Raw genomic sequence first — 24311 nt, forward strand, 5'->3', positions numbered from 1 at the left:
ATGTCCATGTTGCTTGTTCAGAACTTCAGACCACAAGATATGTATATGAAGCTTGTATTAAAAAGGAACTCTGAATATAGTGAAAGGGGTGTACAAACTACATGTATAAAACAACAAACAGCTTTTTTGTTTTCATGTGTAAAGGCCAGCGGTCCCACTGCACTTACGGATGCAAAGAGGATGTAAAACTTTAAAAAAATCTTGCCATCCGTTGGAAAACGCTATGCATCCCTTCCGTACTCATTGCACGTGTTTCATACGCTCTATCCATCGAGCATCCGTCCACTGTGATTTCATCTGCGCAAAAAGTTTTGAGCTGCACAAAACTTTTAGAACGGATGAACTTCCGCCGTGTACGATGTAAATCCGCGACAATTACGAGCAACAAACGTTCTATGTCTGTTATCATCCGTTAAACGTCCGCTGTATCCTCTCTGCATCCTCTGGGCATCCTCGCAACTCACATCCGCTGCAGCTGAAAACGGAAAGAGGGAGGAAAGATAAGGTACATGGAACGTCTATACATCGTTAGTAGCACGGAAATAGAAAGGATGTAAGCGTATGCATCTCGTATATAAAGTATTCAAAGCTGTCATCCGCTTTCATCCGCTAGGTTTACGATGAACATCCGTTTAACATCCCCGCTACATACTACCCACGTCCGTTATTTTCCGTTCTGTTTTCGCAAATTTTTGCAAATTTTGTCCATTTCTGGAGCGAATGAAAACGGATGAAGCCACCCCCCCCCCCCCCCCCCCCCCCCGAAATTTTGCTCGTTCGCTGTGTCCTTTATGCATACGTTTTGTGTCCGTCGGCTAGTGGGACCGGGCCATAAGTGGAGATAAAACAAACTAAGTGCATTGGTCTGAAATGTACATGTGGGTACATTAGTGTTGATTTATTGTTGATGTAAGATACAGAAAGGGTAACACATTTTACATTGTAGGTTTAATTTGTTATAGGATCCATAATCAAATGCTAAGGTGTACTTTAATTAACAACAAATGTACTTACTGCATCATATGAGTGAGCCTTTTGTGTCACCATGAAAGATGTGCTCAATGCATTTCACAAAATTAGAGATCAACTGTTGGAAGAATAATAACACTTCAAAAAAACAAGTATAAGTTCATCTTGTGGAGTAAACTTGTGAACTCCACTATTTTCTAGGCCACATCTCTCTGTTTTGTTAAATGATTAATAGATGCATGCACTTGCAGGTACATGTATTTTCTTGATGAAGCCTGAAATTTTCAGGCCAGCCCCTTTTCTGATTTATAGATGAAAAGATAAATCTGTTTACCCCTGGGGTCCTCCCATTCTGTTGGAGCAATCACATCTCTCTCTCTCTCTCTCTCTCTCCCTCTCTCTTTCTCTCTCTCTCTCTCTCTCTGTCTCTCTCTCTGTCTCTCTATCTGTCTCTCTCTGTCTCTCTCTCTCTGTCTGTCTGTCTCTGTCTCTCTCTCTTTCTTTCTCTCTCTGTCTCCCTCTCCCTCTCCCCCCCCCCCCCTCTCTCTCTCTCTCTCTCTCTTATTTTTTTTTATTTTTCTTGTGTTGCCTTGGTAGATTTAAACCTTCTATGCCAGTCACACAAAAAATAATGTACAGCTAAAGTCAACCTCTAAAACTTTTTACTGGGCAAATGTTTGTACACAGGTGCAGCAAGTAGTCTCACTCACTAGAGGCACTACATGTAGTTGGTTTTATGTTAGATGAGAGTTTATCTTTGCTTGCAATATCTCTTTATAGAAATTAAGTCTTAAATGTTAAGCAACATGGAGCCTCTAACATACAGAGTAAAATAGTTTTTGGTGACACAACATACAATACAGACACTTTGAAAGATGTATTGCACAGTGTGTTGTAGGCCTGCATTTGTGAGCTGTTTGTGAAAAGAGAATATTTGTGTTTTTATTACTACTTACATGTTATTACTATCTAATTATTGATGTTATTTTCTTTCATCTCATTTTCATAAACTGGATTATAAAGGCAATCTTGCTATACCAGGCAAAATGGCAAACCCACCTGTCCAAAGGCCCAGTCTACACATTCATACCCCGTAGGCTCGTATGGCTAAATGTTTCATTTCATACTATGCATTTTAAATTTGTAATTATCTTTTTCTGTTGGCCAAATGGAATGGCAAATACATTGTTGCCTTGAGTTAAAGGGCAATTCAAACTCAAATTTCATTTGAATGGAAGCAGAAAATAAGTGAAGAAGAATAATGAAAGATTGAAATAAATTAGGCCAATAATAAGAGAGATATGAATGTTGGAAGCATGAAATCACTAGATCTATTCGAATCTCAAATTGGATTGCGACATACATGAACATGTAGACATGGTAACTAACAATTGTATAGTCTTACAGTTCAGAACTTCAGACACTGTGCTACCTGTTATCATCTACAAGGGTTTGTGTCTGGAAACTAGACGATGCCAGCGGCGAAAACATCTATCAGTAGACCCTAATTAGTATTACTTTCTCCCAAGCTAACCAGACGTGGCTTGAAATGTCAAAGGCCAAGATATGGGTTAGAATATCAAAGGAGATACCCTCCTCCTCCTCGTTCCTGATTAATACATGGATTGACCAGGGGTGGTCTTCTCTGAAAATCCTTGTAAGATTTCTTGTAAGTTTTCTTGTATCTTCCAGGGATAATAGTACGCTAACATTCTTGTAATTTGGTATTCTGAAAATTGTCTTGTGGTTTATTGTCTGTGGAAGCTCTGCCTCTATCTTATTTTCTTAAACATTACTAATCAAAGTAGATTTCATATACATATAAATTATAGGTCAACCAATCATATCAATTTGGGGCATAATTAATAAGTTACGCATAAATCCTCTATTGGCTGCAATTAATCAACAAAATGGTGCCTCCTCTCCTGCTAGAATTAAATCACATTGAAAATTATCAAAGCCCAGTCTGTTTAAATGTTGAGCTACAGATCTTGGGGCACACAGATCCTCCTTCTCGCTGCTCAAGCATGTATTGCCGAAGCTGAGCTAGAAAAATTACTGCTATCATGAGATACAGCAGCATCTACCCCGTTGTAAATATTCTTCTAACTACATGTACCATGGAAGATAAGATAAAAGAAAAGATAAGTATTTTCAGAATACCAATTATCTCATATTTATTTCTGATTACGATTACGCGCCATTTTATTTCCTGTCCACGCGCTACACATGTAGGTGCACAAGAACTGTGCATGGGGGTAAAGAAATGAAAGAAAAGATAAAAGAAAAGTTACAAGAAATTAGATCCCTCATGCCTCAGTCACACCTTTGCGTATTTGGCTTGTGTATTTATGGCAAGCCGTTTTAACATTTATTCCTATTTCATGATATCAAAATTCAAGAAATAGGAATAAATGTTAAAATGGCTTGCAATAAATACGCAGCAAGACGCGAGCCAAATATGCAAAGGTGTGACTGAGGCATAAGGTAGATCCCTTAGGAGGATCGTTACAAGGGTGGGGACTGGTGAAACCAAGTGTGAGAGCCTGGGGTGGTTACCCTGAAAATGATGTCTGCATGAGAGTATGTTAGCTAACGTAATTGGTGTTCCAGATGACACATTTCTTCCACTATTTAACAATCCCCAAAAGAACCAGTTTGCTTGAACATGACATGCACGTATAATCAAAAGAAAACCATTTTAATATGGTGTAACTTTTTAACACCTTGTTTGTTTGTAGATAAATATGATTGAATTTATTTATACTTAACCTGTATAACTCTGATTAATACCAAAACCCCAGTTCCATTTCTGGAATCTACTTCTTGGCCAATAGCAAATTGATCTCTAATACAAGAATTATTTTTGGTACATGTATATCATTGACTTTAAAAATTGATTCGAATACATTTTTTTCTTAATCAACTTCCCCTTCAATACATCTACATATCTACAAGGACACTATAACATTACATGTACCCCTCTTTTTGGAGAGCAATCTTGCAGATCAAATATAAATATATATATTTAGGCATTGGTTTTTGTTTAGAAGTTTCATGACATGTACATTTACATGTATATGCAGAATATGAGCTTCAGATTATTTTTGTTCATGTTTGACAAATCATATTTTCTGATGAATTTCATACTTAAATCTAATTTATTCAGTATCGTTCTTACCTTTTATATTTTTGCAGGTGATGCTAATAGGAGACTCAGGGGTCGGTAAAACATGTTTACTGGTTCGCTTTAAAGATGGCGCCTTCCTATCCGGTAGCTTTATCTCAACAGTGGGAATCGATTTTAGGGTGAGTGTGTATCAGGTTTATACAGATGTCTATGTCTATCAGTCAGATGTATATATCTGGGGCCAACCGATTACATCATCATCCAAAAGTTGCTCCTATGGCAACTGTTCCATGATCAGTATCCTAAACTAAGCAAACAATTAACTGAAATACGAGACCAAAAGCTACATGTATAGGCCTACCTAAAACTGTCCTTAACCCTAAACCAAACCCTAAACCAAATAGAACTCCAGTTCGACCTTTAACATTGGACCAAAAACTGTAGGCCTTCATGTACCTAAGCCTGTCCCTAACTCTAAACCTCACCTAACCTAAAACCCTATTGCAACCATGACCCTTACTTTATACTTTTATGAAATACAGTGTATTGACTTGAGCTATTGTTGTTGGAGCATATGTCGGAGCACTTCTAAAAGATATCAGCGTGGGTTGAACTTAAGTTATATTCGGAGGACTATATAGCTGAATGCTGAATGCTTACTTGCTTATTTGTCAGTAGTTAGTTTTGCTGGTTGTCAGCCAGATCATGCATAGGTTTTATTCTCTGATTTTCCTAGTAGCATGTTGAAGGGCTTCACTCACAAGTAACGTAAGGAGATATAATTTACATTTACAATGTGCTTCAAGCTCCCTCATGCACAGATATATCATAATCCAGGATGTAGTTCTGACTTTGGTGCTAGAGTGTGATGCAAGGTCTTTGATATATTATATATGTTATTATCAAGTAACCATTTCAAATGTAACCTGGGTCAAGAGAGGCATTTATATACGAACATATAAATAATCACGACTTCAAGTATACAAGAACACTTCCAACAAATCTGATGTATCTAGTTCTAAAATTGAGCGCACAAATTCTGAGTGCCGAAATTCATTTAACACATCAAGGTAAAAGGCATGTGTTTGTGAATGCTCAATGATTTGTATATTAAAGCGATTGGGGAGTGTAAATATGGATTGTGTTTGTGCTATGACCTTCAGTCTAAGCGCCAGAGCATATAATCTAGATTACTGTAATGGGTTCTTTCTCTCTAAAAGAGTGTGGCCATACAAGGTTTTATTCTTTATTTGATTAGTAAAAGGGTTTGTATATATAATTATAGTCAGCAACATCTCCTTACCTATCTCTGTGTAATCACATTATCCATACTGAAATGAGAGACTTATCAAAAAAGATAATCTAATACCTCATACATGTGTAAACGTACATGTACAAACTTTTAGTTTCAGTACACATTTCTATCAATATGAAAATCAATCTTTTTTTCCTCTCAACAGAAATTTCAGGTTCGTGATTGTATTATTTTATTGATAAAAAATCCTTTTTATTCTGAGGTCAAATTCCTAATTCAGAAAAAAAAACACACAGTTCCAATGGAACAGTAATGCCATAGTCGTATTCTTGGCTCTCTACAGTGAAAAGAGGCTAAAATGTATGCAAGTTGTATAACCAGATACTTCTGTGTCAATGACAGCTATTGTCATGGCAAAAACTGCTGTTAATATGAAGTAATTGTGAATGTTTCGTGCATATACGTACATGTAGAAGTTTCAGATTTATCTGGAATCTGGAGAAGGTATTGATTTAGAGTAGACGCACCCTGTAATATATCTGACTGGCTGTAAACACATGTGCTCGTCCGTAGCTGGGAAACTGTGCAGGTGTCTGATGCTACGCTGCTTATCGTGGTATAGACTTTGTGAAGGAACCCATTCAAGGCATGGAGTGAATTCATGCATTGATAATTAGAAGAGCAGCATATTTGCACCAATGGTATCTGTGTATTGACATGGACAGTGCACAAGAAAGAAAGATTTGGAATGCTAGTATTGTATTCACTGATATTTTTTGTGACATAGACATTTTTGCAGATGACAGGGTCACAGATGTCTTTGCAAGTTGTTGATTTCCCGATATTTAATTCTAACAATATGGATTGCAAGTGCAAAAATTTACAAAATTTAAACTCTTGCAAAAATAATGGCATATACATGTACATGTTGTAAATACAAATAGATCTTTGAAATTTCATCTTTTCAAATAACATGCATTTGTAATTGTTTGAAATAAATATTTCATATACGAACTGTAATAGTCTCTTCTTTACACTTCCATGTATAAAGTCAATAGTATGAAAATGTTTCACGCTTTTCTAAAATCAACTTGCTCGACAAGTTGACAGTCATGTTTGCTCTGCATGTGCCTTATTAAAAGATAATATGTGTACGCTGCAGGTTTAGGGCTTGAGCAGGGATTGCTTTAACATATGTACGTGTACAGACATCGCAACGACTCAGCCAGCCGCTGAATAAGCGGGGGGGGGGGGGGGGGGGGGGGGGGAAGAGGACACTTTTTTTTGGGGGGGGGGGGTCACAATTTGTTTTTAATTTGTTTTTTTTAAATAAAATTTAACCAAAAAAAACACCCTGTTTTTCAATATATTTGAGGTGAATTTAGGGCTGATTTTAACATATTTTTGGGGGGCGGGGGGGGGGGGGGGGGGGGAGAAGCACGTGCCTCCAGTGCCCCCCCCCCCCTGGATTCGTCACTGAATGTAGGTTCAGGATTGTAGTACATGTAGTGCTTGATTCGGGATTGAAGTTGGCATTTGACTGGGGCATAAGTAGGCCTACAATACGCTTAAAGGTAATACAAAGTTTTGGGAAATTTTGAACATTGGGCGGAGAGTGATTCTTTACAATTTTGATATATTTGGATGCCCCCGTGGATGCACTAGAAAATTTAGCCCCTAAAACACTTCTGCTTTCGAGAAAAATGGAATATACAAATTTACCGGTGCTCCCGGTAAATTTTGAAAAATTTCAAATAGCGCCTATGACCGTACAATGGTAGCTGCGACCATGAAAATCTCAGAAAATGTAGTTGTGATATATAATTTCCAAACGGGAATAGCTAATCGGTCGATTATAGCCAAGAAACATTGTTTTATGGCTTAATTAATATCTTGACCTTGAGAGGCAGCTATACAACATATATAGTTTATTATTTACAATTTCATAACTTTAGACTCGATTTCAACCGCGACAACGATCACTGAATATTTTAGGATCGCATATGCTTCCAATATGTTCATTTGAACCAAATTCATGACCCCATACCAAAACTTTGTATTACCTTTAACAATGATGTACATGTATGTGAAAATTTGATGTAGATTGATATACCAGTACATGTAATCCTTGGAAGGAGAAACTCATACTCCCATTTGTGGTGACTGGTCAGGTTTGTCAAGCGACTACATGGGAATGCTTTGTGTAAATAAAAGAGATTGAATCTCATTGTGGAGATATGGGATCTGAATTAAGGATTTATAAGTGAACAAAGGTGTAAAAGCACATAATGATCTACAGGCAACTCAGAATTGTCTAGGGTCATTATTGGAGCACACTCACCCCCCCCCCCCCTCCCCCATTTTAGATAATTTATTTCTGCTTGTATCTACAAGGACATATGTTCCCGCTCCGCCTCATTGAAACAAACTGCAGTCATGTCTGCGCGTAGCCTGCAGTAGGCCTGCCTACAGGTACATGTACATGTACAAGTACATTTGAAATTGATTCATGGAAGAAGAGAGTGGGCACAAATTTCCCTAGAGTTCAATTAACAAACTAATGCTCACATGTAGCTACATGTACATGTATGAGTACCTTTAGTATGAGTACCTTATGTTTATTGTTAGGAACATAATATTATGCACACCTCCATTTAACCGTGCCATTACCACGGTAACCTTTTGACAACACAAGTGCTATCAGAGGATGATTTCACACCCTCTTAATTACGAAAAAACATCAGAAGATTATGGGTACTTTTACAAATCAAAAGTTTTGAATAAAACCTCATGAATAAGTTTGTACATATTGTATATCTGCATTCATTCCTGCCTGACTAAACAGATGTTTGGGATATTTTTCCCAAATACTGTGAGGGCGTATTTTTTTTTCTTTTAGGCATTGAAACTTTTTTCAAGAAGATAGTTTGTCATTAATGTTATAAGTAATCACAAATCAGCTTTTAGTATGTATGATGTTTGAGTAATTTTCTAGCATTGTTCACAGGAGAGATGTGAGTATCTCGTTATATATTTTCACTCTGCTAAACATTTTCACAACACAAGCACATTTTCCATTTGTTTCATTTCTGTTGACACTGCCCAAATACCTGCAATTATTCAATTGGCTCGCCAAAATGCTGGGGGTAGACCATATGGGAATAGACTACATTTGTTTTTGGGTCGTAGACGAAATAGCAATTTACCTCTATGATCATGTATACACTGTAGTACATTTATAGTACCATGGCCCAATGTACATTCACTAGTTTCATATCTGATGTAGATTTCATTTAATTCTGAAATGCACATATAAAACATAACAAATAATATAGAATTAAAATAATGCAGCAATATGCAAATTTATAAAATGTTGTCTAATTGCAATTCTTAATATGAACAAATTAAAATGTTGATAAAATGAAATGAATGCATTTTGGATATGTTGTAAAAGAGGTAAAATTAAAAGACATATGGCCATTTACAAATTGTCTAGGATGTACGTGGAATGATTATGAAATAGTTTCTTTGCAAAACAAAATTTCATCAATAACAACAATGAACATTGTACAAAGTGACTGTCTAAAGAAAAGCAAAGAGACATGTATTTGTAGTATAATATGTACATATCGCAGAATAAAGTCATTGGAAACTTCTAAGTAGTTTTGCCAAGTTTAGTTGTTAAAAAAAAATTATGCATATAAAACATGTACATGTGTACATGTAGATTATATCATGAAGGTAATTCAAATGAATACCAAATAATTGTGAGGATATGTTTCTTATAGTGTGCCAGTCTCTTGAAGAAAAAAGTGTGTAAAGCTAGAATATATCAAATCAACCTCAAAAGACTTTGCCTGACATGGTTAAAGAGTGTAAAGAAAATATATAGGGCCCTTTCTATGCTATTTCCTTTCTTTGAAGTATGATTTTTTAATGAAAATGAACACATTATTTTCTGAGAAAACCTTACTGGAATTAATCTCAAAATCTTGAAAAGATCAAGACAATGTATCTTTTCAAGGAATGCATATTATGTTAGGTAGCAGATCCTAAGCTAAATCTGCTACATGCATACAACAATGTACGTCAACTGTTTTGACAACTTCAGGTACATAAAGCTTCAGGACTTTCCTCGTAATATCCCTTTTGAATTCTTGTTCTGTTAAATGTCAGATTTACCATACTTTATTCCTATATACTTATCACATGTTATATGACACCTTCTAAAGGTTGAAATAACCAGGAGATAGTGCTGTTCACACGACAGTCAGTCCACTAACTTGAAGTTAGAGTTGTGGTTGTACTCTCTCTACGAGGTTATCTTGTAGTTAGGAATGTATGAACACATTTTTGTTATGGCCCCTTGTTTGTCGCTACAAAAATATGATTAATTTCTGTTTTTCTCCCAAGTGCCTTCTCCCTTGGAGCACTACTGCTCACAATTTACTTTGGAAAGTATAATAAGTATTATAGGTCCTCTAAAAAGACAAGACAAGATTTTTGTCGGATTTTGTTTACTTTCATCAGTCAGTTTCCCTGAATTTGCTGTGCACACTGTAGGTGATGCTGGAGGCATTGTGTTTTCAGGTTGTCCGTCCCTCTGTCTGTCCCGCTTTCACGTCATTGTGATATTATCTCAATTAGAACCATAAGAGCTACAATGTATGAGCTTTAAACCCAATGATAGTATCCCCACAGGAAGATGATTCGATTAGATTTTAAAGTTAGTAAGTTGTAGGTCAAATGTCATAGAGATCAATTTTTGAATTAACAGGATTCTACTTGAAGGTATAGACCAGTTTTGGAAATCGCCCCCCTCTTAAAAAATTAAATGGAAGCTCTAATTACCAATCATGTGAATGAATATGTTTTGACTAATATGTGATGATACAAATTTTTGTTGGGAAACCGCCTACCAATTGATATATTTGGTAAATTATCATATCAATCCGGCCTGGATAGATATCGCGAATGCACTTCAACTTTGAAGATTTGGGCATATATTTCTGCTTTTTTGCGAATTTAGGTTGAAATGTTGCCATTTAAACCTCTGAAGGCAATATTCAAACAATATTGAATGGATATTTTGCACCCAAAACCCTTGAACCGCAATTTTACCACTACGGTCTATATCTTTAAAGCTTATCTGCCATAGTTTACAGGAGGGATTAGACTGCCCTGCAAGGTCACTGGACAGGTGGTTATCTCATCAACTCAGCTCTCAGTTAACATAAGAAAAAGAGGATCATGGGGGACCAATGGTCACCGATTAGGCATTGTTTGTTATATAGAGGGCGCAAGTAGCTACAAGCAGTGCAGTGGGCCTTTAAGCTATTTTAGCTGTGAATCTTAAACTTGTATCTAGTATGCATCCTCATAGGGAGACAAGCATGTATTTCTACACTGTTTGTTCTAACTGTGATATTTCAAGAATAATTCAGGCTATGATCTCAACTGAATTTGGCGGAGGCATATTGGAGACACAGTCGCATTTGTCTTTTTCCTTTAAACATTGCCAAAGTGCTCTCTTGGCTAAGAAAACTTTGACATGGCATTCATTTGCCTCATTTTGTTATTTTGCATGGAAAGAACCTGCGTCATACCACACCACGCATGCATATTTGATGTAGACGTGCTGTTAGCAGACATGCTATGAGCATTTAATCAATATTTCAAGTTGATTACTGTGCTTAGGGCATTGCATTTTTAGTTGAGAGTCAGAAGGGATGTTGACTGCCAAAGCGATGTTAGTTAACGCCCTTCTGAATATCACCAAACAATGCATTTGTAAAGTGCACTCGTATGAAATGTGCATGATTCTCCATTAAAGATTTGTATCTTTTTCAGCATCAAAATTTCTTCACCAAAAGTCTATTATGCATTTACTTTAAATATCTGACTGCAAGCCACACATACATATCCCCCATAATGTATTTTCATAAAGGTATGGGTCCTTATGTACAGTTCAATAGTTCATGTACACCTGTAGTAGTATAAAGTGGTCATTACAAAATATCATCTGCTGAGAGGCAGGTAGGCATAACGGAAAATCCAAACTTAAGAAACAAGTACTCTAAGCAAAAGCAGAAAGAGTAGAGAAGCAAACAGAAAGTTTGCATGATATCGGATTAAAGAAAATGAAAAAGTTATGAATTTTTTTATGTTGTAATCACTATCATATGGCCTCTTCAAATGACTAAATTTGTTATGTCACCTTGATGGGCCATTCTAAGTCATTTGTGGGATCAAAATATTTTAAAAAACCCACATCATTGTGCTGTTATCACTTTGTGGCGATTCCTATGGCCTGTACACAGCATCTTGAATGCAATATAGATGCCTTCACTGCAGACATGCATTGCGACATGAAAATTATGCATGGTTAAACAGCAAAGAGGTGAAGTGTAAGAGATAGGTCTAGGATAGAGGGCAACCGGGATAAGAACCCTTGAGAGGATGGGTGGGGTAGGTAGTAGGAGGGAGGTGAGAAGGATTTGTAATGAGGGAGCCCATGAGATGAGGAACGGATGTGGGATGGGTGGGGTAGGTAGTTAGATGGAGGAGAGAAGGATTTGTAATGAGGGAGCCCATGAGATGAGGAATGGATGTAGGATGGGTGGGGTAGGTAGTAAGATGGAGGAGAGAAGGATTTGTAGTGAGGGAACCCATGAGATGAGGAATGGATGTGGGATGGGTGGGGTAGGTGGTAAGATGGAGGATAGAAGGATTTGTAATGAGGGAGCCCATGAGATGAGGAATGGATGTGGGATGGGTGGGGTAGGTGGTAAGATGGAGGAGAGAATGATTTGTAATGAGGGAGCCTATGAGATGAGGAATGGATGTGGGATGGGTGGGGTAGGTGGTAAGATGGAGGAGAGAATGATTTGTAATGAGGGAGCCTATGAGATGAGGAATGGATGTGGGATGGGTGGGGTAGGTGGTAAGATGGAGGAGAGAATGATTTGTAATGAGGGAGCCTATGAGATGAGGAATGGATGTGGGATGGGTGGGGTAGGTAGTAAGATGGAGGAGAGGAGGATTTGTAATGAGGGAGCCCATGAGATGAGGAATGGATGTGGGATGGGTGGGGTAGGTGGTAAGATGGAGGAGAGAAAGATTTGTAATGAGGGAACCCATGAGATGAGGAATGGATGTGGGATGGGTGGGGTAGGTGGTAAGATGGAGGAGAGAAGGATTTGTAATGAGGGAACCCATGAGATGAGGAATGGATGTGGGATGGGTGGGGTAGGTGGTGAGATGGAGGAGAGAAGGATTTGTAATGAGGGAGCCCATGAGATGAGGAATGAATGTGGGATGGGTGGGGTAGGTAGTGAGATGGAGGAGAGAAGGATTTGTAATGAGGGAGCCCATGAGATGAGGAATGGATGTTTTCCTTTTCCAGCACCCACCTGTATTACGTTCAGACATGTTATATATTGGAAAATTTGTTGTAGAATGAAGCATGGGTAAGCTTTATCTGCATACTTTTTTCGATTTTGTAAAATACTGGTACATCTACATGGGAACATACAGATGTAGTAAGATCAGGGTATCAGAACTGGGGAACTGAAACGGGGTAGTAGTACTACAGGATGCAGACTGCAGAGCATATTATTGTGTCACAAACTCGGAATATAGGAACATTGTAAATACTTAGGAGTGTGAGATCATTACGGTGGAACACAGGGTTATAGTTTAGGAATTATTTGGAGATGAACTGAGTATATTTATTTGATGCATAGATAATATTGGTAAATTTTTTAAGATAAAGAACAGTTTTTGTCAATTTGATATTTACTTTTAAGTGGATTTTAGTAGATTTAGTTGCCACTTGCCAACTAATGCTATGGTCACATTACCAAAAAGTAGCCTGCTCGGCGGCCGAGCGGCGAGTTTTTAACCAATTCTGCCCGGCGGCGGCCGCCCAGGCACTGCTCGTTTTTAGGGCATCGCTCGGTCGCCGCTGAAGTTTTAGCGTGGAGTTAAAATTTGGGCGGCGCCTGCTCATTTTTCACTCACCGCCCCAAAATACGCTCGGTGCCTGGGCGGTTGCCGCCCGGGTACCGACCTATTTGCTGGGCGATGCTTAATTCCAGCAGCGACCGAGCAGGCTACTGATCGGTCGGTCGCTGCTCTGATTTGTGACCATAGCTTAAGCTTTATGAGTAGGGCCTAGTTGCAAACTCAACTTAAAATTTTATGACTACCCATTAGTGCCTAGTTTACAGTTAGAGAGAATTTAAGTTGCCAAATAGGCTTAGTAGGCCTAAGGTCTTTTACAGGAAGAACAATAAACCCCTTCATTTCGTGGTAGGTAATTTGCTCAGATTATGCTTTCATGATAATCTGGGGGTTATATGAAGAATGAGGATTTTGGTTTTTATGACATCTATAGAGAGATAATGAAGAAAGGGATTTCCCCAGCATATTCCAATCTCCCCCACTACTTTCATTTATTCATTGGTTTTGGAGAGCGGGAATGAAAATATCTTTCACCAGTTTACCCCATGATTCATTTACATTAACCCCTTTTGTATCTTGGCAGATAATTGTTAGACAAAAGTCATCTTCATGATAACCTCATAAGTAGAACATCATCAAGGTCAAATAGAATTAGAAAAGTACATTGACCTTTTACGACCGTCCCTTTAATAAGTGGACATGAATGTGCCTTTCAGTTGCACTTAGAAATAATAATGAATCTAAAAGGAAAACGATTAAATTCAAGGATTCTAATTATCTTGCACCAAGTCATACTAGGTGCATGTGCAAGAGGCTTGTCTTTTCATTATGAAAAGCTAATCAATTAATGAATTTAAGGCTGCCAAGATATCATTTATTTCGGATTGGGAAAATGTGTGATCATGATTCTTTATACATTTTATCAGTCATACATGTGTGTACACGAGACTAGTGTTTTTCAACCGCGGTGCCTCAGGACATAAGAAAAAAATATCAGAAGTTGCTACATGTATGTATTTTCATGAAGAAATAACAATTTAGTGTTTTTTTCCATGCTCGCTCCACTCGCTCCACTCGCTTGCAGTATTTAGAAACAGTATGATTTTAGGCAGTGGAGTGCCTGAATACCTACATAATTAGTCAAAGGGGGACCAGAATATATCTTTTGACAACAAGGTGCCTGAATATGGACACATTCAGGAAGTAAGGTGCCTGAATATATATATATTTTTTAAATATCAAAATTACCACGCTCGTTCACTTCCCTCGCTCAGAAAATTTAGAAACAGGATGATAGTTCTGAACAGCAAGATACCTGAATATCCTTATATTTTCATGTAACAAGATGACTGAATATATTACTTTTGTGTTCGTGTACATGTATCAGGCAGTGAGGTGCCCACATACATAATATCATATATCATCTAGTGTGTTTCATTTACAATTACAAAATAACATTTTTACAACACTAAAAATGTTTTCCACTTTTTTTTTTGCTCACTCGCATTAACATTTTAGAAAAAAAATGTGTCCGTACGTGTGACATGACACTTGATGGGTACCAGAGTATTGGAAAATTAATCTTCTCCAATGAAATGATTTCCTAAAGGCCCGGTCACACAGGGAGGACGCATGGGGAACGCACGGCCAGCGCATGGGAAATTTGCAATTTTGGCCAGTGCGTTGTCGTGCGCCCAACTTTTGACACCAAATGCATAGCGTGTTGCTAGCACGCTGAGCGCATACAGGGCGCATACAGTACGCATACAGACCGTACCCAGAGCGCACATGATAACAACTTCCACGAATGCACAGCGTGTTGCTAGCGCGCTGGACGAATGGTCCACGCATGCACCGCGTTCTACGACGCACGGCCAGCGAATTGGAAATCGGAAAAGGCCGTGTCGCTATGATTTTGGAAAAGCTAGCGAGCTGACACAAAATGCACAGCGTGTAGCTAGCGCGCTGTGCGTATACAGGGCGTGGGCCCCGCGTATGTCTAGCGCTGGTCTAGCGCGCTCAACGCACGTCTGGCGTGCCTTTGGCGTGTACATTCATGCGTCGAGCTCCGCACACAATTTTGAGCATGCTCAAAAAATCCCGACGCACACAGCGAATGACGACGAATGCATAGCGCTGGTCCAGCGTTGGTCCAGCGCGCTCGACGAACGAGTAACGAGTGATGACGCACGCCTAACGAACGACAACGCACTTGCCCAAATTGGAAATTTTCCATGCGCCGGCCGTGCGTCCCGCATGCGTCCCCTCTGTGTGACCGGGCCTTAAGATATGCAGATGACTGTGTCTTGACCTGAAATATTGTATGACACTGACATCAGGGTCTGAGAGAGAGAGAGAGAGAGAGAGAGAGAGAGAGAGGGGGGGGGGAGAATCAGATCAACCTTATTATTCTCCACAAGCACTGTCATTCTCCTTGATATTATGAAGACATCTTGCATTTACAATGAAGGTCCCTAAGAGTTCCCCCTGCTCCCGGGACAGTCACAGAGCTCATAAAATTTGCATGAGACGTTGGAGATGCACGTGGGTGAGGGTCGATCAAGGCATCCTTGGAAGCCCGACCATGATGGTTGGATGAGAAAGCATGGCTTGCATGGGAAGCATGGGTCTCTGTACCAAGGCTCAAAGAAGGATGGTGCAAAAGGATGATGATTGAAGATGCTGACTGAAAGGAATGTTATAAGTTATGTCACACCTCTTAAGATTTTTTGGATAAGATTTGTGCCATCTTGTAGATTGAGTTGGAAGCTATCATTGATTTATAGGGCACCATATTTCTGCTAAAAAGATGGACACATGCTCTTCAGATTACATCAATACTTATTATTCTAGATTGTCTGAATCACATCTAGGGTTAGGTCTATTATCCAGGTGTGAAGTTAAGAATTCAGTTAGTGCAGGGTATAAAGACCCTGGAGCAGATATTTGCCAGATCATACGTCGTACAACCTTTACAACATATTGTCAACAATATTACAGCTTGCTTTCATTTACTAACACCTATTACGGCTTGATATTTTGGTACCAGTATGCAGAGATTATATTTCTGCCAATATCAGTATGAAGTGGGATTAATTTACATTTTTTTCTCCTCTGTGTAATTGCTTTCATTCTGTGTTGGTTTATGTTTATATTTTCTCACATTCATCAAAACACAACTTCTCCCAAACCACATGCATGATATGTGCAGAGATTATGTTTCTGCCAAGATCAGTATGAAGTGGGATTAATTTACATATTTTTTCTCCTCTGTGTAATTGCTTTCATTCCGTGTTGATTTATGTTTATATTTTCTCACATTCATCAAAACACAACTTCTCCCAAACCACATGCATGATATTTTGGTACCAGTATGCAGAGATTATGTTGCCAAGATCAGTATGAAGTGAGATTAATTTACATGTGATGATCTGAGTGTTGTTAACTGCATAATCAATGAGGAAGTGACAGACATAGTGAAGTCAGTGTCAAGAAAAAACAAAATACAGATATGTGAACTTTATTTAGTTAATATTTTCAACCAACCTAATTCTAACAATAGTAACAACAAATGCAGTCGATTCAAATGTTGAGGTTTTTTTTTTTCTACTCTATGTAATTGCTTTCATTCTGAGTTTGTTTATATTTTTATACAGAAGAATATGTTAACAGTGAGCCGTTCCTAATATGATTTTCATGTGCAGCAGCCTTAAAGCAAAATAACAAATAACATGGAACCCCTTCTTCCCATTTTTGACAAATCAGAAGTTTTACTAGAAGCCTAATAATGGCATACAAATTACAATATTCATGGATGGATGCTTAGTCCCCTTTTAGTTGATAGAATCTTAGGATGAATAACCATTTGAATTTAATCTCAGTGTGTCTGTCTGTTAGGTCTAACCTGTGCATACCTCTCACAAATAAGATCAGAAGAGTTGAAATGCCTTAAGTCATGAAGCTGATTATTTAAAATGAGTCTTACACTAGGCTTTAGGCTGTCTGCGTGCCAATTGAATTGTCCCACTTCTTAGGATTAATGCTAGAAAGCTGTCTGTAAGCCAATTCATATTTCAAATCCTGTTATGTTGCTCCACCATCGTAACCTGTCCTACAACTGTGTATGCCTCAGTCACACCCCCAAATCAACTCCACACTGACTCTAAACCAACTGATTTCTGCCAATAAATGTAAATTTTTGTTAGGTCTGCTGTTGGTCTGGAGCACTTTGTTGGTGCGACTGCAGTGTCATACAGGTAGACATTTGACTTTGTTCTGCGTTTCTTCCCGTTTGCAGTATAGAAGTATTTGTACATGTGGAAGGGGGTAGCAGGTAGGGGAAGAAGGGATAAGAGAGGGGAAGAAGGGATAAGAGAGGAAAAGAAGGAGAAAGAGGAGAGATGAGTGATTGAGAGATTCAGGGAAGGATAGAGAGGGAAGCAAAGGTGCAAGATGTGGGAGCAAGCACTGGTATATTGGTAAAGGCTCTTGACTATCATATGAAAGATCCAGAGTTTGATCATTGCTTGGTGCTTACATCCTTAGGCAAGGTGTTTCATCAAAATTTGTCCTTGTCGAACCAAGTGTAAATGCTCAGCTAATAATAATTGCAGGGCTCGCAGGCAGAGCAATATGGATACTGCAGTGGCTACCCTTGTCGAATGACACCAAATTATTATAATTGATTTAGTAATTGTATAAGATAAATGAGGAAGAATTTAGAGAGAGAGAGAGAGAGAGAGAGAGAGAGAGAGATGGAAGGGGCAATGATGAGAAGAAGAGGTATTGAAAAAAGAATGTAAAGCAGGGAAAGAAGGATGATTTTTTTTTTAAATGGAGGATAATGAGGTGGAGGAGGAGGGAAAGAACAAAAGAAAAAGGATAAGAAAGAATAAGTATAAGAAAAAAATAAGAAAAAGCAGGAGAGGGAAAATGAAAAGAGAGAGGAGGATCATAAGATGGTACGGCAGAGAAAGGGGAAGATCAGGATTAAGGAGGGTTGGAATGGTGTGATAAGCAATGAGAAAGGGAAATGACCCTTAAGGTAATCGTATTTGTCTCTTCGTAGAACAGTCTGTTACCTTTCCATCACATAGCCTGAAGGACTGATTGAATGCTACCATCCATGGGAATGATAACACTGGTTTCTCGGAAAGATGCAGTCGTTTGTTTTCAAGAAATCTCTTCCATATTCACTGACAAAGAGGGTCTAGAGGGACTCGAGAGCTAATATGAACAGTATCACTAACACTCTGCTCTATGTACACATACTTCTAGTAGTACATGTACCTAGGATGAAGCAGCCACTGCTTATCAACAAACCTCTTAACCCCCTTTCATACTATCTGATGTGGAGGGTTGACTCTGGACTCAAAGGCTAATGTGAGTTGTATCAGCACCACTTTGCCCAAGCTCAGTCCACACTCTTGACAAACCGTCTCTTAATTCCTTTCCATCAAGTTCCCTGAAGGACGGATTAAATTGATGCCTACCGTCCACAAGAAGGATACCATGTGGTTTCAAGGAAAGATGCAGTCATTGCTTATCATAAAAAAAATGACTTTCATATTTACTGACGAAGAGGATTAAATCTGATCTCAGTCCAGACTCTAAAGATTGTGAACATTATCAGCACCGCTTTATTCCACACTCGGGCCATTCTCGATGAACATTCTCATACTTTTCTGTCTCATTCCCTGAAGGACTGATTGAAATTGATGCCTACCATCCATGAGGAGGATAACATGGTGTTTCGGAAGGATGCAGTCATTGGTTCTTAAGAAACCCCATTCATATTCACTGACGAAGAGAGTCGAGTCTGGACTCAAAAGCTAATATGAACAGTATCAGCATCACTTTCCTTCTGCACTCAATGCTGACTTGTAGGAAGAAACAGTCGCTGCTTCTCAAGAAACCTGTTTCATATTCTTTGATGTGCATGGTTTAGGTAGAAAATCTGGATCCAATTGGTGCCAATTCTTATCAGCGCCAATTCACTCTGCACTTTATCCCGACTTTCTGGTCTGTAAATAACAAAAGAGATGCTTGCTCATTCCTGGCTTTGTTGGTACTTGTACCTTGAATGCTCTTTAAGAAGGTGTCTAAAATTTCTGTCTAAATATCAGAATTTTGGTTCTTGGAAGATGCAGTCTACTTGGTTAAGACCCCAACACTAGTTATAATCTATATCAGTACCATTGTGCTCTGCATGCAGTCCGGACTTCTCAGTCTATTATACTGTTAACTCTTTGTTTGCTTTGTTCGCCGATTTGCACGGACGTAGGCGTGCCAACTTCGCATTTTTGCACAGATGTATACGAGTCAATTAGACATTCATAATACCGCTCGCAGTGTGTAGCCACGCGTTGCGTTTACTATTGTTTACATTGTATACATCGCACACTTTCCGGTAAACTGTTTTTCTTCATAGTGTTACATTCGAAATTACCGTGTATTTAGCGGTTTTCTTTGGATTTTTTTTACTGATGTTACGATGGCACCTGCTGGAAAACGTCAACGTGTGTTTAGTGTAGAGGAGGCTCGAGATCTTGTTACTATGGAAGCATGGAGCATGGACTCTGATTCCGACGAATCGAGCAGTGACGAAGACTCTAGTGATAAAAGTGTTCCCTGAGAGTAGACTGATAGAATAAGAATGAATAAAAATTAATGAAAGAGCTAGAGATGACAGCAAGAAAGAGAGTAGACTGATAGAATAAGAATGAATAAAAAAAATGAAAGAAGGAGATAGAGATGACAGCAAGAAAGAGAGTAGACAGTGATAGAATAAGAATGAATAAAAATAATGAAAGAAAGAGATAGAGATGACAGCAAGAAAGAGAGTAGACTGATAGAATAAGAATGAATAAAAATTAATGAAAGAGCTAGAGATGACAGCAAGAAAGAGAGTAGACAGTGATAGAATAAGAATGAATAAAACTAATGAAAGAAAGATGTATCCTGTCTTGCCGTCATCTTTATATCTTTCTTTTATTATCTTTATTCATTCTTATGCTATCAGTGTTTACTCTCTTTCTTTCCGTCATCTCTATCTTATTATTATTATCATTTTCCTATCTATATGTACCCTATGTCTTGCCGTCATCTGTATATCTTTTTCTTATTATCTTTATTCATTATTATGCTATGAGTGTAATACTCTCTTTCTTGCCGTCATCTCTATCTCATTATTATTATCATTTTCCTATCTATATGTACCCTATGTCTTGCCGTCATCTCTATATCTTTCTCTTATTATCTTTATTCATTCTTATGCTATCAGTGTTTACTCTCTTTCTTTCCGTCATCTCTATCTTATTATTATTATCATTTTCCTATCTATAATTATGTACCCTATGTCTTGCCGTCATCTCTATATCTTTCTCTTATTATCTTTATTCATTCTTATGCTATCAGTGTTTACTCTCTTTCTTGCCGTCATCTCTATCTTATTATTATTATCATTTTCCTATCTATATGTACCCTATGTCTTGCCGTCATCTGTATATCTTTCTCTTATTATCTTTATTCATTCTTATGCTATCAGTGTTTACTCTCTTTCTTGCCGTCATCTCTATCTTATTATTATTATTATTTTCCTATCAATATGTATCCTATGTCTTGCCGTCATCTCTATATATTTCTCTTATTATCTTTATTCATTCTTGTGCTATCAGTGTTTACTCTCTTTCTTTCCGTCATCTCTATCTTTTTATTATTATCATTTTCCTATCTATATGTACCCTATGTCTTGCCGTCATCTCTATATCTTTCTCTTATTATCTTTATTCATTCTTATGCTATCAGTGTTTACTCTCTTTCTTTCCGTCATCTCTATCTTATTATTATTATCATTTTCCTATCTATATGTACCCTATGTCTTGCCGTCATCTCTATATCTTTCTCTTATTATCTTTATTCATTCTTATGCTATCAGTGTTTACTCTCTTTCTTTCCGTCATCTCTATCTCATTATTATTGTTATTTTCGTATCAATATGTATCCTGTCTTGCCGTCATCTTTATCTCTTTCTCTTATAATCTTTATTCACAGTAAAGTCCTTTCATTTCATATCACTATTTCTCTCTCATAATGTCTCTCACGTCCGTTCTCCATATTTTATTCATTGCATACTCCACTCGTCAATCATTTCTGATAATAAGCTCTCTCACAATAAAGTAAATGGAAAACAATGCAATATAGTTTATATTTTAAGATTGATTCATTCTTTCTTTGTATATCTATGGCTGTGATAAATGTACTTGAAATCAATTTTATTGAGGGGTAAAGAAGGTGAGAGAACAGATGCGGTGAACATTCATAATGAGACATTTCAATAAGATGCTGATTATGTCATGTATATCACATATAATATATTATGCCTATACCATTTTTACATGCTCATACCAGTGGGCAAAATCAATAACATTCTCTTATTTCTTATTGACTTATCATGGCACAACAAAGAAAAACATCCCCACGACGTCCCTTTTCATGCCCCGCTAAACCGGACATTGACAATAACCTGGGGTAATAGGGATTTCAATGGGCAGATTAGCCCATTGTCAAGGGTGGCTGAGCGGGGTACTTTCAAGTCTCTCCCTATTGAACTTCTTTTCTTCAACAACCTAAATACTAACCTTCTGAATTGTTAGAATACTTGAGCAAGGTATGTAAAGAAAGGTAAGAAGTCCACCTTTCTAATAGATTCGATTTGAAGATGTCTTATCATTGCTAAATAAGAAATTCTAGAGGGATAAAAAACTGCCGTAAATAAGAAAAATTAAACATTATATAATTATGATTATTATAAAAATGATAATTCAAAATATAACAAATGACGGTTCATCGAAAAGCACGTTTTCCGGTCTACAACTTTGCTGCACAATATTTTTCATCATGATCATCCAGTGAAGAGTTATAGCCTCTTGATTCAGCAGAGTCAATAAAGAGGCTGTTCACACCGGCAGAGATAGCGCGGTCTAGCGCGCGCTCTATCGCGCGCTAGGCCGCGCTATCTCTCGTGGACCACCCCCAAGAGGTGCTCCAGTACTGGCACGCCGTTTTGGCTCGCCGTGGCTTGCTGTTGGGCGGACTGAAACGACGTTGTACCTTCCACACCGCAGAGATAGCGCGCGCTAGACCGCGCTATCTCTGCCGGTGTGAACAGCCTCAAAGATTCCCTCGAAATGTGTGACCCTAAAAGAATGTGGCACAGGGGGGTTTTTTAAGTGGCGCATAAAGAGTTAAAGGAGTGACTCCATACCGGAAGTGGATTTTAATTCTGTCATATGAATTGTGCTCTACTCACTAGTCAATACAGAATGAAATACAGTGTATCTCCATTTCGGTGTGCTGTATGTACATGTATGTATATGTATGATGATAGAATGATGGAGGTAAAAAACAGAAGGCGTAGGAGTAATGCTTGACCATGTGCACAAACCATGGAATCAAATGCTTATAGCAGGTATGATTTGCTCTTGTGTTTTATATGTGGAAAGTAGTGCAACTGAGGACATGCATCTAACTGTTAACATTATTAAAAGCAGTATTGGCTTCTCCAAGCCTGATAATTTTCTGATTTTAATCCGTTTGAAAATATATATATTTCTTTATTTTTTTAAATATAAACTAACTATTCCCAAATCCAGACTCTCATCTGCCTAAAGAGGAAGAATATTCCCTTTTCTACCAAAGAAGAAACCTGTTTTTCTACTTTGAAAAAAATTAAAACATAATTCTTCCTCAATAACATAATGTGATTTAATTATTGTATGAGTTGTATGTTTCCACAATCTGTTATTTTGTAAGTACTGTGGTACTTTTTGTTTTAAGCACTCCTAAATAATTTATATAATTGAATGCATTATGAATGCAATTCATCAGTCTCAAAGCATCAGTGAAAAAAATACACGGGAGCTCTGGACAAAATAGCCCCCGAAATGCCCAAAAGAGCCCCCGAAAGTCATAAAAGAGCCAACAAAAATTTGCATAGAGTTCAATGCAAAACGAAGTACCGGTAAAGAGTGTTATTTTCATGCAAGCAAGCTTGAAAAGTAGCCCCCCAAATTTTTAAAGTATTTTTTCCCTGCAAAAGCATCTGTCTCTTCTTAGAAATGGAGGAAAGATACCCGTTTATTTGTCACCACTCTGCAATATTTGTTTCTGCTCTGATTTCATAGGGATGGATGTTAGGAACGAGGTGAGAGTAGTAGATTCTGGAAAATACCTGGCTCTTGTCAATTTGAAGTATAAATACATTCTTTTGATCAATGGTTAACAGCACAACTTGGGCACATGTTTAGTACTCACTTAAAAAGAGAAAAGTTGAATAATCCTTTAGCTCATTAACTTATGAAGATACTCACAATGCAGGGTAAGTGGGAATGTTATTAATAGTTGATCATAAATGAAGTGACAAATGATACATTTTTTAGAACGGTGTTGGGGATTAGGAATAAAGGGATTCACTCTGCCAAAAAGGACATTTTGTCCAATTTTCTTTTTTTTTCTTTTTTTTTTCGGGGGGCTGTCATATATGAATAGATTCATTCTTTCATTGTTCCTGTAAAGATATTTTCACTGACTCTCTAGACTTTTGTCTAGAAGGATACATTTTAATATGACAATCATAAGTAGAAAGTTAATCGAATGGACATCTATAACACTAATATCGTTTTCTAATGAAGATATTTTAAAACAGTATCAAACGCTGCAGGTCTGCTTATTTACACATTTTTTCTCATTGTTGTTGAGAAAGAGTACATGTATGATATTAAATCTGATATACCTGAGTATTAGTTGATGAGTTGTCACTATGACAGTCTATAGACAAGTTAATTACATTGGAATTTTGGTCAGCCCGGCAGCTTATGTTATCAAGCTCCAGTATATGCACCTAATTTTTTAAATGATGAATATATGTGTGCATTCAGGGTATCCTATCACCAAAGTCCTTTTAAATCTATTTTTAATTAAGGGAGCATTTAC

The 24311-nt window shown here is 37.8% G+C and overlaps 1 protein-coding gene across 1 annotated transcript in view; it reads left to right on the plus strand.

Annotated features, from left to right (window-relative positions):
- LOC588372 (ras-related protein Rab-37) overlaps positions 1-24311 on the plus strand; it is a 59059-nt gene that overhangs the window by 4104 nt on the left and 30644 nt on the right. Inside the window, exon 2 of the mRNA XM_788059.5 lies at positions 4168-4278. Coding sequence (XP_793152.2) covers positions 4168-4278 — 111 coding nt within the window. The remainder of the gene's footprint in view (positions 1-4167; positions 4279-24311) is intronic.

This window comes from Strongylocentrotus purpuratus, unplaced genomic scaffold (genome assembly GCF_000002235.5).
Source record: "Strongylocentrotus purpuratus isolate Spur 01 unplaced genomic scaffold, Spur_5.0 spur5_scaffold_14, whole genome shotgun sequence".
Lineage (NCBI taxonomy): Eukaryota > Metazoa > Echinodermata > Echinoidea > Camarodonta > Strongylocentrotidae > Strongylocentrotus > Strongylocentrotus purpuratus.